Source organism: Dioscorea cayenensis, chromosome 15, assembly GCF_009730915.1.
Source record: "Dioscorea cayenensis subsp. rotundata cultivar TDr96_F1 chromosome 15, TDr96_F1_v2_PseudoChromosome.rev07_lg8_w22 25.fasta, whole genome shotgun sequence".
In the NCBI taxonomy this organism is placed as follows: domain Eukaryota; kingdom Viridiplantae; phylum Streptophyta; class Magnoliopsida; order Dioscoreales; family Dioscoreaceae; genus Dioscorea; species Dioscorea cayenensis.
Window position 1 is genome coordinate 9977624 of NC_052485.1, and position 19331 is coordinate 9996954.

Genomic DNA, 19331 nt, shown 5'->3' on the forward strand with positions numbered 1-19331 from the left:
TTTGTGGTTATATAGCACATCATGCTTGTTCTTTCAATTTTTAATGACTAATGTGCAAGCAACACCAAAGAAATTGATTGAAAAAGTCCTTTCTTTTATTTATCTCCATAATATCATCCAAAATAGTTTGCAATTATCCATCAAATGTTTGTTATTCTTTCTCATTCACAAAGATTTTATGAATGGAGTTTTGTTTTTTATTTTATTTTTTCTTTATACCCTACATGTGAATAAAAACAAAAACTTTATAAAAATAGCTTTGTTGTACTTGAAATCAAAACATTTGGTTTTTTTTTTTTTACATATATAGCCTTTAACACTTCAATATTACAAAAAAACCATTTGTTAATTAAACATACTTGATGTTGATGAAGGATTATGATTTAATATAAAATAATATAGATAACTCAACAACATAATTTATGAATGCAAACATTTATTCATTTTATTTTAAATAAATTTTAATAAAATACAAAAATGACATTTTTGATATAAAGATTCCTTGAATAATTAATCTATGATTAGTGAAAAAACTATATAAAAAACTATATATATATATATATATATATTTATATATTTATAACATAAAATATAAGTAAACCAAACAATATCTGAGTGGTGAGGGGGAGTAAGGAGGGAGGAGTATGGAGGGTTTGAAAAAATTTTATATTTGGTTCAATGGAGGGGTGTGGAGGGGTAATCTATTTTTTTTTTTGTTTGGTTAGAAGAAGGGTGAGGAGGAATAAGGAGAGATTTGATGTGTATTTTACTAATTTACCCTTTTATATAAAATTTATCATAATATTTTTTTATACATATCTAAAAGATTATTTTATACAAACTTTCTTAATATTAAGATTAAGATTAATATTAGTAATAATATTATTTGTATAACTCAATTTTTTATATTTGTTTATCATTCTTATATTATTATTATTATTATTCTAATAAAATATTATTATTAATCTTCAATTGATACATTAAAAAAATAAGACAAATAATAATAATAATTATTATTATTATGAAATTATATTTAAAAAGAATATTATTACAATTTCTCAAATTGATAAAGGGTACTTTGATCTTTTCATAAAGATTTAAACATTATAATTTGTTTTAATAATCTCACCTCTCAAAAAGACCCCGATTTGGAGGGGTGGGATATGAGGAGTTTGGAGGAGTGAAACACCCCTCCAAACTCCTCATCCTCCTCCTCACTCCCCCAACCAAACAACCTTTACCCCTCCTAACTCCCCCTCACCCCTCCAAAAACCTCCAACCAAACAAGGGGTTTCATTTGTTTCAACTTTTGAGTAGAGGAAAATCTCATCCATAGGGTCGTTTAATTTAGTTAAAAATTACCAAAACTACTTAAAAAAGTATAGATTCAATTTAGAAGTCTCAACTTTTGGGAAGCCATATACTCTTTAATATTCCTAAACACACACACACACACACACATATATATATATATGTAACAAAAGCATGTAGCATGAAGATACCAAGGAATGGATGAAAGGAGAAAACACATCAAGAAGGCAAAATATAAATAATTTGTGTGTTTGGTTAAAGTGGAACAAAGAAATATAAAATGGTGATGAGAATGACAAAGAGGAGAAGGAGAAGAATGAGATGATGAAATAGATGGGAGGAATGGAAAACTCAAAAAGATTAAAGATTAAGACTAATTGGCATCACAACAAAGCAGTGGTAGGTATAAACTCAAATGATTATAGATGAGGATGCCAACAAGTGTAGCGTGGGGGCTAGAAAACAATACTTGTGAATGGCCCCTCACAACCACTTCTTTGTCCACCATGTCCAGGGGTCATATTGTAATTTTCCAACACCAATGTATATACATCGCCACATAAGATAGTCTTTATAAAAAAAAGAAATAGAGACATCATACCGAAAAAAAAATCGGAGTATATCCCTGAAAATGATTAGTCTGAAATCATAATTTATAATATATCTAGTCGTTAAACAGTAACAATAGCGTAAAAATAAAAATTATGTTGAATTTTTATTTGTGAAGTTACAACTTAGCCTATATTTTTGTATTTAAAATTCTAGTTTTTCACCCTTCAATGCATGATAAAGTCTAATTAAAGAGTTCTCTAAGTGAATACTTTTAAATAATTTATATTTATAGCATATTCTTTCCTTTAAAAATAAAATTTTACATCACTCCACTAATGTTAAATTTAATATATTTTTATTTTTTTAATTTTAAATGAATATATACGTGTCTTTATTTTATTTCATTAAATAAAAATAAACAAATATTCCTTTATCCTCAAAATATAACCACCCTTCCTCTTCCCATCATTCTACATTGATAAATAAATTAATTAATTAATTGAAAGAAAAGTGAAGGCCCCACCATACCCAGCCTGTGTCTCATCCAAAAATTAATAAATAATAAAATAATATAAAAAATCCAAATTTATACAAATAAAATCCAAAAAAATATTAAAAAAATATTGTTCAAAAGATAGTGAAATTGGGTGCTGCAACTCCTTTGTCAAAAGAGTTGGCGGGAATAAATCAAAGGCCAACACGCAATTATGAACACCCTCTCTCTGGTCCCACATTGACATCCCAAATCTCACCAACCAAGTGACATCTCCGCTCCCCTCGTCATCAACCGTCGTTTTCTCCATACATACTGACGTGGCGATTCCTACATCGTTCGATCTGAGCCTGGGTGAATTTTTGGGTGAGATTCCTCGGTCTCTGCATGAGTTAGTGGCCCCCAGCATCTAATCCGGTGGGCCTGTTTTGTTTTTAAGGTGACGTCGCTTTTAAGAATCAGGCTCTCTGGCGGGACGGTTGAATTCAAAAGAGAGTGATGACGTGTTTTATTGATAGAGTGACACGTACGAGTTTGGGATGAGATGCTGTTTGGTCCCTTGTAGCGGTCTCTGTTTTCGTTCCGTCATGATCGGTGTTTAGCCGGTAAGGACCGTCAAATTAGGGGATTAGTTTGGTGGATCCCGTCACCTCTTTAGGGTATGCTCATCTACTATCACACTTAACAATTTCTGAAAATTTTTGGTTTAATGACGGCACGTGTCTCTATAATTATGTATTTTCTGTCTTTTAAGTTTTTTTTTAATATTTTTAAGTACAATTAAATCCTGATATTTAGTTGAGTTATGTCGTTATAATTTATAATAATATTTTTAGAAACAATTAAGTTCTTATAATTAACACTTGCTCATCTACCATACAGACTAGAATGACTCAACTCGGCTAAATATGAAGGTTTAATTGTACCTAAAAATATTATAATGACTAAAAAGACAGAAAGTACACAATTATAGAGGCATGTACAATAATTAAACCAAAATTTTTATTATCCTTTAAAATTATTTATTCCATTATTTTCATTTTTAAATAATAGTAATAATTAGGTGTAATTATGAAAATAATATCATTAAAATGTTTACATTCAATATTTAAAAAAATTTAGGAGTATGTATAACAAATATAGAGTTCATAATTTAATATAGGGAAAAGTACAAAAAAAACCAATGTGGTTTCCGAGTTTTGCAAAATAAAGAATGAGGAATTTTTTTTTCGATTCTATGATATGTGGTTTCCCAGATTTGCAAAAAGGGAAAAACCGTTATCAAGCAATTAACGGTGTTAGCTCACAAGGGCAAAATCGTCATTTTATTTAAAAATCAACTATATGACATAAAAAAAAAATATTTTTTAAATTTATTTCTCTTCCAAAATTTCACTAAACAAGAAAAAAAAAACGTAAATTCCAAAAATCAAACAAAATCATCTTGAAAAATCTTGTTTTTTAAGCCATATAGTGATTTTTTTACATAAATAGACAATTTTGCCCCTGCCAAAACTGGAAAAGTTAACGCCGTTAACGGTTTTTCTTTTTTTTGCAAATCTGGGAAACCACATATCATAGAATCGAAAAAAAAAATTCCTCATTCCATATTTTGCAAAACTCGGAAACCACATGGGTTTTTTTTGTACTTTTCCCTTTAATATATTTGCCCCTTCACTTTGCTTGAGTTTTAGATTTAATTTCACAATTTCTCTGAAATAAATATATTTTTTTAAAAACTCAGTATCAATAAATTACGGGATTATATATTAACTAAATTTTCAACTTTTTTTCACCACTTCTACAGTAAACTAACTCATTTTCACTCACTTTTTACTAACTATTCTTACTTGTTAATGAATATTAACTCATCTGAATCCAATTTTTATGTTTTTCTTTGCTTTTAAAACTATATATATTTTTTTTCAATAATAACCCTCTTTTCAAAATACATGCTATAAATTAATCTATTGCGAACTTAATTTCTAAATCCTAGCAAGACAAATGAGGAAATGCTATAATAATGATAGCTTGTGGTAGACAAAAAAGTCAACTTAGTCTATTACAATCTGACGTTCATTTACTGTATGGTTAATAACTATTGAAATAGTTATTAACCGCTATGGCATTAATAATGGATTAACTCCACCAGTGACATATGTGTTTGACGTAATTTATCTATATTTTATTCAAATATAAATAAATAAATAAAATGCAAACAAATTGAACATAAAAACAAGTATGTCTATCAACCTAAAGTTTTAAATACTATCATTGTTTTTTTTTTTTACAAATAAACTACAAGCGCCCTCCATTTAAGAGTAAGCCAAAGATATGCACATGTGGAGAACAGAGCTCAACGCTGATCCACGTGACCTCACTTTGCGTAGACATGGGATTCGATCTCGGGTCCTCCCCGAAACAAACGTCCTACACAAGAAATTCGGTACCAATTGACCCAAAAATAATTAATTAAATACTATCATTGTTACTTGTTCATTTAGAAATTAGAGTAGAATTAGCAAAATATTTTAAAATATTGAATACTTTACTGAAATGACTCTCCTCCATCATTATTTCATTCTCCAAACACCTTTTTATTTTCCCAAAATCTCCCAATCAAACAAAAAAGAATGTTATAATAAAAAATCTCAATACAAGCAACTCAAAATTCAGCTTATTTACGAATTAATCCAGCATATTTTAAAGAGAAAAAAAAATTATTGATTATAAACATATAAAAACATAATTATATATTTTCTTGTAAATTTGTCTAATTTTATTATATTTTTTTTACTATGATGTTATATAAGAGTTTTAAAACTATATATATATTGATAAAAATAACAAACACAATTAAAAAGACAGATAAATATAGAAATGCACACTAATTATGCTCCCTAAGAAATAAATCCTCTTATAATATAATTTTAGAGGAAAAAAAATATTATTCTCTCACAAAAGATTATCACCAGTAATAATAAATAATACTAATAAACATTACTAGATCATAGTACGCAATGATGAACAGTGCATGCTTTTATGGTGAGTTACAACCGGACCACCTGTCATTTTAAAGCTCTTATTACATTAAAAAAAAAAAAGTAACTGATATATTACACACATATATATTATTTTATCAATAATTTAAATTAAATAGTTTTTAATGTACGTTTCTGTAAAAGCGAGAGAGTGAATGTAATAAAAGTAAATCCAATATTTACAAGGGATCGACACATAAAAATGGACAAATAGAAAATAAATAAAAAATAAATAAAAAATAAAAACTCGAACCCACGACCGCGAAACTGAAAGCGAGCGGGCCTTTAGTGGGCTCGTACTTCGTGTCACTTGTTGAATAATTCCAAATACTCTGCCGTTACTTAACGCCGTTATTTCAAACGTCTATCTATAAAAATGACCCCTTTGCCCCACCATCGTCTTCCCCGTGAGCACTGAAGCTAGCAACCGAGAGAGGGAGAGAAGAGTGAGAGGGCGATCTGGGTTCATTGCCATCTTTGATCGAAATTTGAAGTCGAGATCTTTTGAGTGATCTCGATTGTGGGAGTGAATTCGTTGTAAGAGATCTCATTTATTTGTTTTTTAATATGTTTTTGTGGTTTGTGGATGTGTTTCGATTTATTGGTTGATGGGTTTTTGTGTTGCTGAGCATGATCTGGTTCTGTTTTCTTGGATCTTGTTTTGATTTGGTGGTAAAAGGTTGGGTTTGTATTTTTGGTGGGTTTGGTAGTGGAATTGAATGATTGAGGGATTGTTTGTGGGGTTTTGCTTTTGTGGATTAGGGAGTGTTTGATCGAATGTTTGGATGAGTTCTAGTGAGAAAAGATGGATTTTTGTGTGTAATTTGGGGGTTTCGTTGTTTGTTAACAAGGGGGAATTTGAGTGAGTGTTTTTTTTTTTTTTATTATTAATCCATTTGCGTTATTGCTTTCTGACTGGCATTTTGGTTTTTTACATCTTGTTTTGGTTGATTTGTCGGTGTTTCCTCTTTTTATTGATGATCATGATCTTTTTTTATATTTTTGGATTGGATCTGGTTCAGGTTTTTGGTTTCTTGTCAGCCTATCTCTTGGCAGTAAAAAGTTATTTGGATGATTAATTTCTTCCTTGCTGATGACTTTATGTTTTTGTTTTTTCAAACGGGTGAGTATATTTGTAATTGTTACCGTTGTCCATCTGGGTTAGGCATGGATGTTGTACATTAAGAAGGCAGAATGTGCATTTTTTTTTCGTAGTTTCATCCTTTTGTAGTAATTGAATTTTGCATCTCTTTGCAATTTTGCTTTGCTCCATTGTGACACACTTTTATGTTTTTTAGTTATTTTTATTGTGCTTGTGCTTAGAAAATGAAGAAAAGAACCACTATTTTTATTTATTTATTTATTTTTTTTTTGGGAGAAAAGCATTGTCTAAATGAACCAGAAGCAAAATTAATGTTTAGATAATTCTACAATGGTGATTTTATTGAATTGCACAAGGTAGGTGGGCTGAAGTTGTCATAGCCTATTTGATTAATAATTGATGGTATTGAATTCCATCAATTATTGTTCAGTTTAATATGTTGATAAACTTAAAAGAGCTTTCCACTGTTTGTATGGATAATGCATTTTCTATCTTAACATGTTGTAGGATTTAACTGATATATTTGCTTTCTAATTCTTTATAATGCAGCCTAATGGGGAAGGAAATTTTAGATGCCTGCTCTGATGATGAATCAGATTGTGTTGTCATTTGTTCAAATGGTGATCATGTTGATGTTAAACCTTTAGAAGATATTGGGACAGATGAAGTTGTGAAGGACAGTCCTGATTCTACTGTTCTTGATAAAAGTATGGAGTCAAAAGAGTTTGAAGCAAAGGAGTCCGTGGTGGAATCTCAAGATGAAGCTGTGCCCTTCAATCAAGATGGAATATTTAAAAATGGAAATGGGTTGCCTGCTGCTGTAGCTGATGCGCCAATGATGCAAGCTGAGAACTGTGGAGCTCCAAAGACAACGTACCAAAAGAAGTCGGGATCTCCTATCAAATGTGGAGCAAAATCTTCTGGTAATGGCACTCTGCGCTCTAACTGTACTGTTCCTCAACCATTTGCTCTTGCGACAGACAAACGTGCATCAGGTGGAAACCGATCTTTAGCTGATGTTGCTGGTAATGGGGTGAAGCCTTCTAATGAGAACAATAAGTTATTATCAACTACAGCGAATAACAATCATGTAGGTTACTTTGTGCTTTTCTTACATCTGCCAACTTTCTCTTATTCCAGTCTCTTTTGGCTGTTGAGGATTATATAGGTTCAGGAGGATGGAGTATAAATGATAAAAATTTCGGTTTGAGTTTATTTTGAATGATTTTGGTTTGCAAATCACAAGTTTTAAGGATTTCCGTTTGGTACTATTTTTTTTGTTCTATGATAAGATTTTTAAAAAGTCTTTCATATTTATTTTCCTATAAAAAAGATGGATCTTTTTCCTATCAGATATAAATATAAATCAATGTTCAATTAAATTGATTCTTCATCATGCTTTAGAGGGCTTTACCAATTCTATCCATTGCATGTTCTTTTCCTGATCAGATGCCTGTTGGTCTGATTTGTTTCTGAGAATTACATTCTGATCATCTGATGACACGATTTTCAAAAGACAACCATTTCTTGCAAGTTTACTTTGCAGCATTATAATTTAATTAACTTTTGTGTAGTTGGAGAACATTAAGTGTGTTGCTTTTCAGCCATTGATCACATGGCTGTTGTAGATTCTGTGAAATATGACATACACAACTTTTACGCCCTAAATCTATGTCGTATGTTGAAGTGTCTCCTCCTGAAATATGTTGGATTTTAACTGTTCCTGAGCATGATGGGGATAATGAAGCGAGTGTTGTGGACCATGGTCTCTTTCTTTTTCATTTAAATGCCAGAGTGCGCCACTCAGCGATTGATATAGTTATTGCATTGTGCTAAGTTGTATTTTCTTTCACGTTTACATATTCATTTATATATTTTGTTCATCTATATCATCAGCATCATCATCATTCTTATTGTTATTACTTTTGCAGAAAAGCTTAGCTCGAACGTCGAGGAAGTCTGTGCAATTGGATAATACAATGCACAGGGATAATGATGATGCTTGCTCTGTTGCTTCTTCGTATCCTTTTGTTCTTAATGTCTTTGGTGGTTGATTTGCCAATTTATCTTTCATAAGAGTTGGTGTGCATTTTCTTAATTAACACAGAACCACAGCATCTATAAGAACGATGAAGGTCGGAACAACTGTGGCATCTGCCCCTACTTTTAGAGTCTCTGAACGCGCAGAGAAGCGGAAAGAGGTGGAAACTGTTTTACTCTTAATTTTTACTCTTTATAATGGTGAAACTGTTTTGAAGGCAAGTTTATGTACTTAACTTCTACTTCATTTAGTTTTACACAAAGTTGGAAGAAAAGCACCAGGCGTTGGAAGCAGAGAAGAATCAGTGTGAAGCCAGGACCAAGGTAACTACTTCATAGAATATGAAGATAGCTAGAATGTTTTTGATAATTTAACCTTAGAACTTCTATCCCATCCATCTACACTACGGAGGGACTAGCAACTTCACTTGTCTGTGGTCTACTGCAATCTCAAAACCCTTTTTTTTGTGTAGTTTGAACTTTGAGTCATAGGTTGTCATTTTACTCAGCTTCTAGTTTATAAAATTATATGGTTCAGTTGCTCAAATATCATCTCTGCAATTAAATTGCCCTATATTATCTGCCAATTCTTCTAGGTGTAATCCTCCATCTTCTACTTCAATTTGATTGCTGACTGACATGCTTGTATATCTAAGGGAAAATAATATGCCAATTAGTGACTAGAGTGTTCAATAGAGGCTTTTGTGCTGTCTAAAATCAAGTGGGGGAAGTTAGCAGAATAGAAGATTAACAATGCTTCATATTTGGATGCTGAGAAATCAGGGGTTATTGAACTTACAAGATGTTGCATATAGGAAGTCAGCTTGATGTATGATGAAATCAAATGCAGAAGATACTTTGTAGGTAAACCAAGTGTTTGGGTATGCTAAATGCTAAACTAGAGGTTATTGATTCAAATGTTATCAGCCTATGACCATATATGAGTGAATAGGGACTGCTATTGTGAAGGGGGTGCATAAATGCATAATCTGGGAAGATCACTGCATTCATAGATGATGCTTCCCTGCATGCTATGTATGTGACCAATCAAGAACTGATTTTGATTATGATGAAATGAAACTGGAGGTTATTGATTCAAATGTTATCAGTCTATGACCATATATGAGTAAATAAGGACTGCTATTGTGAAGGGGGTGCATACATGCATAATCTGGCAAGATCACTACATCCATAGATAATGTTTCCCGGCATGCTATGTATGTGACCAATCAAGAACTGATTTTGATTATGATGAAATGAAATGTATTAGATACTTTACAAGTTAAGCCAAGTTTTATTGTTGTGATAAATGTTCTACTGGTGGCTATTGTCGTATGTTCTAACCATATGTGAGTCGATAGGGACTGCTTTGCTAAGGGGGTTATTGAATGCATCATCTGGTAATATTACTGCAAGGATATCCTAGTGCTTCTGCACATGCTACTTACATTGCCTGCCAAGAAGGATTTTTGGAGTAACTATTATAGCTGTTAGCTATTTTTGCAATCAAGTTATTTAGCATTTTCTAAAATAAATTTTCTTTTGTCGTTCTGTTGTCTCTTCACTCCTGTCATGGTCCTTCATGGTACTGAAAGAAATCTGAATGAAAGCTGTTGCAGTTCTTTTCACAGCTTGCAATGCTATATGTAAAAGGTTTTCATCTGACTTGATAAATGTTGGGTTTATTTTAAAACTCATGTGGCTACGCTGGTGACATGGCATTTTACTCTAATCTCATGTTTATGTTGTGAATTGCAACTTCATTTTCCTCATGTTCATTTGTTTTTTTAATGCTTTTTGATGGACTAGACCTCAAGTATCTTTAGCTAGAAGAAACCGTGCAAATTGTGATGGTAATACAGTTGTTTTTTTGTTATACTTTCCAAGGTAATGGTTTATAACTATATAGTCTAATATGCACTTTTATGTTTTAAAATTCTGTCAATTTTTTATGCTCCTCCTTGTAATAAGATTTATTGCCTTGCCATGGGCAAGCCAATCTGTATCTTTGTTCATAGTTTTTGAGGATGGACTTGGCCTAGCTTTAGGAGAACATGCACATGAAAATTGTGTTTTTTCTGTAAACACTTCTGTGTTAAAAACATTAACACAAAAAAATCAGCAATGCTTCCCATCATATGCCAATAGTTATTTTCGGTCTTGCAAAAGGTGAGAAAATATGTCATTTGTTTCAATTTGAAGTTTTAGGAGATTGCTGTTTTCTTTTTGTTTCTTTATTTGAATGGTTCATTTTCATACCTTTTTTAATGAAAACCTGCTAAATTGAAAGAAGGCTTAATCTCCAAGTATATGAGGTCCAGTGTCAAGATTATTTAGAAAAATTGTCCAGGGTTAATCATCATGTTCCCCTTTACCTTTTTTGATTGAACATCATCATTTGTTTTAAATTCTTACGCTCTTATTTATTTCTTTTCACTTTAATCCAAGTTGTTTTAGTTTCTCCTTTTCCTTTTTATCCAACAGCTTGATTCATCTGATCCCTTAGACTGAAGCACCACTGTTCTTTAGGTGAAAGTTGACAATCTGTACTGAAGTACTGAACCATGCCAAATGTTCATTTTGGTGCTAGAACCCCAAAAAGTGTCACTTTGGTTCTTGAACTATACCAAAATGAGCATTCTAGTTCTTCCATCTCATTCTATTGATGACATGGCAATCTGTCTAATTCATTAGTGTATTATTATCTTGGCTGTGCTGGCGGATTGAAGTTGAGTTATCAGGTGAGATGGAAAATGATGGCATGGCGTGTTAATGGTTGCATCAACATTTTGGGAGATATTTTAATATTTTGTTCAAAACTGATGATGTTTTAATCAAGCTTTTGCTTGATATAGTTTTTGGTGATGTGGCAACTTATCCATGTCAGAATTCATGCCACATCAGTATAAAAAGAAAATACAGTTGGATTTCTTATTTTAAAGTGGCATATCAGTTGCCAGCGTAGCTTCAATACCATCTCACAAAAAATGATAAAATAATGATTTAGATGGACAGATTGCTACCACGTCATGAATAGAGTGAGATGGTAGGACTATGATGCACATTTTGATATAGTTTAGACCAAAGTGACACCTTTTTTTTGTGGGGGGTGGGTTTTAGGACCAAAATAAACACTCAGAGTATAGTTTGGGATGAAAATCAACACATCTTAATTCTGGTTCTGATTAGTCATGATTATTTTTAATTTTAATATTATTAATGTTATGCCATTCAAATCCAACTCATCCATATCTGCTGAACATTTCAGTCATCGACAATTTATAGCCCAAAAATCTGAACTTGGTAAGTCTAAATTTTTCCATAACATTTGACTTTAGAAGTATGATCACTTTAAATTCAAGGAGTGGTTTTCTCCTGTTTCCTTTTAGTTCTCCCCATCATTTGCATCTTCCTCTATTTTTATAAACCATAGAGCCTGGAAAAAATTAAATTAAAATTTTCTTTTTCTCATCTCATTGGGTATCAAAGGAGTTTCTTAGATTTAAATGAAAAGTTCTCAAGCTGTCATCTAAATGTGGTTGTGTTGCTGCAGTATGTTTAGTAGATGAAGATTAGTAATGATATTGTTTATTGTGTTTCTTTGATCTCATGCTTGAATTCTTATATTATCCAGGAAGAGCGGGATGCAGCTATAAAGCAGCTGAGGAAAAGTTTGACTTTCAAAGCAAACCCCATGCCGAGCTTTTACCATGAGGGCCCTCCTCCTAAAGCAGAACTTAAAAAGGTTACATCCTTGGACCCCTATGCTTATATCGTGTGATAAAATTAGCTTATGCAACGTAGCTTACTGGTAGAACTCAAAATGAAATGGCTTTCTGTTAGTGAAATTTACTTTAGCCCCTCCAGCTGAAGCAATATATTGGTTTTAGGCTTTTACCTGTCCATTGCCTAATTTATGTGAAGTTAACTTGAGCTTATTGAGATGCATTATAGCTTTTACTAGAGATCTTGCACATGCAGCTTGTGTGTTCACTTGATAAACACATTCTAATTAGCAATTTAATAAATTTTTAGATAAGCACTTCTTCATAGGCTTCCTAGATATGTAGTTGAGATGGTTAATGTCGAAAGCTAGCTAGGTTATAATTCTTGATGTCATTGTTTGGACTATTATGTAGATAACACAGGCAACATTGCAGAGTTAATTGATCATGTTGTAATTTCTGACTTGCTATAATTTGTCTTGCTAGTGTTTAGTCTTGTCCACCTCAAAATATAGCCAAGTTTAGCATGGAGTGAAATTGGCAGTGTGATTGTCAAAATACTTGAATTTTTTTTTTTTCCAAAAGTTTCTTTTAAATTTACATCCCTCTAATTGCACATTTCTAGGAGTTTCATGCAGTCTGTCTGCCAAGGAATATTTTAAAAACATTTACCATTTACCATTTACCATTTACTGAGGATCGAGTTCTCACTGTCCCTTCAAAATTATGAACAAGACATGGCTGATAAAATCAAGTATTGTTGCCGTAGGTCCCTGTGAGTTGTTCGGACTGTAATCAGTTTCACTGTTTGTAGAAACCTTATACCTAGATAATTCAACAGTATTTTGGGTCACGCGAGTGTATCAAAGTAGGCTCAGTCATCAAAACATAAATCAACAGCTTGGCTGAATGCTGATTTCCTTTGCAAAATTGATTTGCTATACATCATGATGTTTTCACCTTGAAGATACATTGTAGGTGGTCCTACTTATATTTGTATTACCAATATAGGTGCCCCCGACTCGCGCAAAATCACCAAAGCTTGGCCGAAGGAAGAGCTGCAGTGATGCCGCAAAACCATCACCTGCTGCAGATAATCATCTCGCAGCGTGTAACCGGCTAAATCGCTTTAGTTTGAGTAACATCAAGGAAGATTCGAACAAACTTAACCACACTGGTCGAAAAACAAACAATGCAGCTACTAAAGAAAAACCCGGCCCCAAATCCGCGAGGGAGAACTCAAAGCTTCTGGCTCAGAAGGTAGCGGATCAAATAGCAACAAGTGATGATGCTGTGCAATCTTAACTTGCATCACTGACTTCAAATCTGAAAGTGTTTGTCGTAACAGCTGCTTCATCGTCTTTGGTGTGAGAACTCTGCCGAAAACATGCTTGGTGTATGGTGTAAAGTTTATATTTTAAGTTATACAGAAGCAATTCGATTGGTCTTGACTTATCTTCGGTGTCTGTCCGAATTAAGTTGTTTAATGTTTAATTCTGGATGCCGTGATCGTTATTTTATCGTCGGTAATGCATACCATCTTTTTTTATGCTGTTGTGCATTTTATATAGTGATCTGGATTAGGAACTCTGTTGAGATGATGTTCATGTTGCTGTTTGAACTACTTTGAAGCTTGACCTATTTGAATTATAGATTTTAAGCTTCAACATACAGTTTGGATGTGTTTGTTTGGGAAAAATAAGTTGCTATTATTATTATTATTATTATTATTTTCTGTACGGTTTATACCAAATTGCATTTATTAAGGTTTTATATCTATAATTTTGGTAAATAAATTTTTATTTTTTATTTTTTTGGGTTATATCAAGCTCACAATATTCAAAATTTTTTTTAATGGCATGGCAAAAATGTCTTGGCATCCCTCAAAAAATTATTTAATTCATCTAAATTGCAGTATTGGAAAAGGCTAAAGGAAAAGCTGAGCCTTGTCCTAGACGTGGCCAGCAACTTAAAAAAAATTTAAATATATATTTTTTAAATATATAATGTGATGGTGGGATTGCCACATCATCCTAACCACATCCATTTTTGGAAAAAATTTAAGAAAAAAAAATGACAAGCACACCTTATCATGCAATTAAAAAAAAATGCTACATATTTTGTGACACAACTGTTTGTCATGTCATTTAAAAAAAATAATTAAAAAAAAGGCATCAATGTGATCAAATCATTTACCATATATATAGTAATGTTCATTTTCAATCTTTTTGTCCGACTTTATTTTATAATACTGATGACTGATGAGAACATGGTTGTACACCCTCTAAAGGGAAGAATTTTGCACATACATAGGAAACAAACTCCTTTTTATCACATTACTATATTTGCATATATAAAAGTACCAAAATAAAAAAAAAAATCTCAGCCTATGTCAGGAAACAAACAACTACAATATTTTATAGAGGTACAAATGCAAATCTAGGTTACAGGCAGAACATATTCATGAGAAAACCCCATGAGTAGAGCAACATATATATATATATATATACATCAAAACAGACTTCCACAATCAACCAAATGTTTTAGATTTAAAACTGGGATCTAATCTAGTTTTTAGGAAGAAAAATTCTATCACGAGTTTTGGCATTAGCATTACCATAAGAAATTAAAAATTCAGTCAAAACAACTGCAGATGATGCAAAAATTTATTGAGTTAATAACATAACTTGGATACATAATGAAGAATGTGTCGAGATATAATGATATCGAAACTATCATTCACCATTCATAATGATATCGAAACTATCATTCACCATTCAAGATAAACATTTGTATGTTTGCAGAAACAGTTACTGAACTTAAAAAACCTGGGAAGAATGCAGGAAAATCCAGATTTCCTGCACTTGATACTTTACTAGCAGATAAAGAAAAGAGATTGTATTAAAAATAAACTTGGGCTAATGAGGTGATGATCTTGAAATCATATGAGATCTATGTGGGAAATAACTCTTAGTTCACTTAAAATAGCTAGAAAAAATGAAGAAAGATCAAGTTACACACAGCATCATAATGTACATTAACTACCATTTAGGCTCTGAACAAATTAATTGGAAACTTCAGACCACAAATTATTAAATAAACATTATCTCCCGGGTAGATTACAAAGTCCAAACCCACAAATCTAGAGTAACTCATTGTGCTTTTCACATAAAAACCATACCTATTTTTCACATGAATGTAGCCGTTAAAGTAGTGCAAAAAGCTGAATATGTTAAATAGGAGCTGCACATGTTGTTCTAAAATGACCTGTCTGATTGCAGCGGCTACAATGCACAACCCGTTTCACTCGACCACGATCCTCTGCTCGGACTCTCTTCTTTCTTGGCCTTCCGGGAGGTCTTAAAGACTTTGGCGGGTTTATAATCATTTCAGCTTTATCCACTCCGTTCAAATTTTGTTCTGATAACTCCTTCCAAAGACTCTTGTCAGGGATTGGATGGATGGTCTGTGAATACGTCTTCCGGTAAGTTGCAACAGTAAAACAACTCTCTGTGTACCTATGAACATTTTGCCGGCAAGAAAGCAGTGCTGCTACACCATGTGCGCAAGGCAATCCATAGAGTTGCCATCCTCGACACAGGCAACAGCGATTCCGAATGTCAACGATATTTGTTCCCTCATGCGGGGACACAACTTCAAACTCAGCCTCATTTGCACGCCCTACTTGATACCCCCTTGCACGCTCTATATCATCTGATACACGCCGCTCAGCTGTTGGTACGAGTATAGTTGTCCACTGCATGCTCATCTCACGACGTTCATTGAACCATGTCATCAATTGCCGCCGGATGCACTCCATCATCTGAATTATAGGAAGCCCAGAAGCTTCAAGTATCCAGCTGTTTAGAGACTCCACAATATTGGCTGTCAAATGCCCATACCGTGTTCCCTCAAAATAAGCTGTTGCCCAAAGACGAGGCGGGATGCGTCTGATCCAGAAGGCGGCTTCCTGAGATATCTCTTCAATTTCCAATATCTTGGCTTCAAACTCGATAACTGTGAGAGCATGGGCTGCCTCCCAAAGGAGGTTGACAAGAACATTGTTGCTAAACTCTTTGCGGAAGCTATCACTAAGGTGGCGCATGCAAAAACCATGAAAGGCTGTCGGGAAGTTAAAGTCCACCCCATCCACAATACCTTTCTGTCTGTCCGACAATATAGTCAGCCTCGGCATATTTTCTGTATTAGCCTCAAGCAGGGCATGCAATTCAGACAAGAACCATATCCAATTCTCATCGTTTTCTTCATCAACAACCCCAAATGCCAGGGGAAATAATGCTCCGTCTCCATCAAATCCAGTGGCAAAAAGCAAGGTTCCAAGATATTTACTTTTCAAGAGTGTTCTGTCAAGCCCAATAAGCGGACGACATGCATTCACGAAACCATAAATGGAAGCGTAAAATGAGATGAAAAGGCGTTTAAAGCAATTGTCCTCTGGATTTCCATATACTGATGCAATGCTTCCCGGATTTGTCCTCTTAACTTGTTCACAGTACTGTGGCAAGAGACGATACCCTTCTTCAAATGACCCACGAACTGCAGCCATGATGCGTTCCTTCCCTCTCCAAGCCTGCTTATAGGACAGAGTGATTCCATGCACCCGATGGATCTCTTCCAATATCTCCTTGGGCTTGTAATGCGGATTCTCACGAAGCCGTTCTTCCACAGAATTTGCAACCCACTGAACTGATGCTTGCTGATGCCCAAGATGGCCGAGCCCATTGCATGTATGGGACTCATGAATGGTCCTGATTGTGAATGTTGGTACACCAGGGAGCTTTGCTGCATGAATACGCCATGGGCAACCCTCAGCAGCGCACTTGGCAGTGAAACGTGTCTTGTCTGACTTCACAGTCTGTATCTCAAAATGGCACGCAATAGCAGCATCTCTCAAGGCTCTACGACAGCTCTTAACATCAGGAAATTCCTGGCCAATAGTGAGCTCATGGTTGCTGGTCACTATTCGACGAGTCTGCAGGATTGGACTGACCATCAAATGGCCATGTGTCATTTCATGGGAATGATGAAGTGCAAGCTCCTGAGACTGATCAACAGTGAGCTGATCCAAGTTCTGATCAACAACGGCAAGCTCATGGGATTCGGCTAAGGTCAATTCATGGTTATCAGAAAGACTGAGTTCGTGATTTTGCTCATCAAGGGAGTCTTGATCAGGATCATGGGGTTTTCCTAGAGCAAGTTCATTGCTGTGGTTATGAGCATGATCATGAGCGTGGTGATGACCCAGAACAAGACGGCTGTCATGTGTGTGACCCAGACCTAGATCATGATCATGTGCATGGCCGAGACCAAGGCCATGCCTCTGGCCAAGGCCCAAACCATGACCTTGCCCCATAACAAGATCATGATTCTGTCCAAGGGCTAAATCAGGGTTCTGGCCAAGAACCAAATCATGATTCGCCATTGAAGGATGATCCAGTAAACAACGATTCTTACTTCAAAACCTGAGTCAAGAGCAAATATCAAAAACTTTAAGCCTTCATTGCAATAAATTCATTCTATATAATGACCGAAATCCATGTTCGTTATGTTTCATAAAGAGACAAAAAATTTAAAAGTTAAAATAAGAAAACCAATAACTATGCATGGAAACAAGCAAAGACACACTGAACTGGAGCAAATCAAATAACATTCACCAATACATTGCAAAGAAACATAAATGAACCAGTTTTGCATCAAAATTTAAAGAAATCAATTGACATACCATGATTAAGACCAAAAGAAATCAAACGTTTATCTACAATTTCCATCATCTTCTAACAATATAATCACACTAAAATGACAAGGAGAAATACACCAAAAATAATACGATTAAGAGAGACAAAAACAATCAAAATTTTATTTAGAATTTCTATCATCTTTCAGCTATTCAATCACTGAAGCAACAACGATGAATCCACAGACACATAAGCCATCAGATAACACAAGGAAAAGCTAAAAATAAAAAAACAAGGAGCATCCACATACACTGAACTAGATAGAAGAAATCAAAAAACAATTTCCATCATCTTCCAGCTATATAATCACTAAATCAACAAAGAGAACTCCATCAAAATACACAAGTAGAATCTTAAAACAAAAACCACACACACACACATACTTAACTCACTAAAACAAATCCAATAAAACCCATGAAACATAAGATGATCATCAATACCAAACCAAGAAAAAAAAAACAAATTTTCATCTATAACTCTCATAATCATTCCACAACGAAATCACTAGACCATAAAAGAGAAACCCAAAAAAGAGAAGCATACCTGGCAGGAAACCGAATAAAACTCATCAAGGCGGCTAATTTCCAGAGGGGAACACAAGAACAGAGAAAGAAAAGCAAGCCACAGCAAGAACAAAGCAATAGGAAGCACAAACAGCGAGAGATCTAAAGAAAAGCAGAGATAATTGCAAAAAGATCGAATTTTTAGGATCAAAATGGAGGAAAAAGAGAACGGGCTCACCTTGGCGGGTGTTTTGGAAGGGATTTGAAAGAGGAAGAGAGAGAATTAGTGGGAGAAGGGCAATGGGAAGGGTGGGAAGAGATGGGAAGAGAAGGGCCAAGGGCAGAAGAGGGTTTGAGCAAAAGGATGAAGATGGAACAAAGGCTGAGGAAAAGTTGGGGCAGTTAGGTCAAACTAAGAAACCCCAACCTCATCCTCTCAATGATTTTACCCTTTTGCCCTCGCATTTTGCCAATATTCACCGTTTTGCATCTCATTCTCATCCTGCCCTTACCGTCATTTTCTTCTGTTGCCTATTGTTTAATTATTATTATTTTTTTTAATTTTTGAGTTTTTTTTATTGCAACTTGTTGTTTTGAGAATCATTTATTGTTGGGTAAAAATGAAGAGTAAAAAGTCATTTCAACCCTTGTTAAAATTATAAAAAATTATTAGTTTTAGACTTTTAGTAAATGAAATAAAATTTAATAAAATGACAAATAATATTTGACAGATCAGCAAATAATGTTTGCCAAAGGTAAATTCATTTTAATTCAAATTAAACGTTAGATTTTTTTTTTTTGGCAATGA

At 33.8% G+C, this 19331-nt stretch overlaps 2 protein-coding genes across 3 annotated transcripts; one reads left to right on the forward strand and one right to left on the reverse strand.

Moving 5' to 3' along the window:
- The first annotated feature begins 5780 nt into the window (after positions 1-5780).
- LOC120276941 (protein WVD2-like 1) lies at positions 5781-13813 on the forward strand. The gene is made up of 7 exons (XM_039283681.1): positions 5781-5934; positions 7049-7589; positions 8431-8519; positions 8607-8700; positions 8792-8863; positions 12174-12284; positions 13276-13813. The coding sequence occupies exons 2-7, from the start codon at positions 7053-7055 to the stop codon at positions 13567-13569; spliced, it is 1197 nt and encodes a 398-aa protein (XP_039139615.1). The 5' UTR covers positions 5781-5934; positions 7049-7052; the 3' UTR covers positions 13570-13813.
- Positions 13814-15249: 1436 nt separating this feature from the next.
- On the reverse strand, positions 15250-18898 carry LOC120277370. 2 transcript variants are annotated; one of them, XM_039284185.1, is made up of 2 exons: positions 18564-18898; positions 15250-17747 (listed from the first exon to the last, which is right to left on the reverse strand). In XM_039284185.1, the coding sequence occupies exon 2, from the start codon at positions 17705-17707 to the stop codon at positions 15497-15499; it is 2211 nt and encodes a 736-aa protein (XP_039140119.1). In that variant the 5' UTR covers positions 17708-17747; positions 18564-18898; the 3' UTR covers positions 15250-15496. The 2 variants fall into 2 exon arrangements, with proteins under 2 accessions (XP_039140119.1, XP_039140120.1); XM_039284186.1 differs by having other exon boundaries at positions 18762-18891.
- Between the last annotated feature and the right edge of the window lie 433 nt (positions 18899-19331).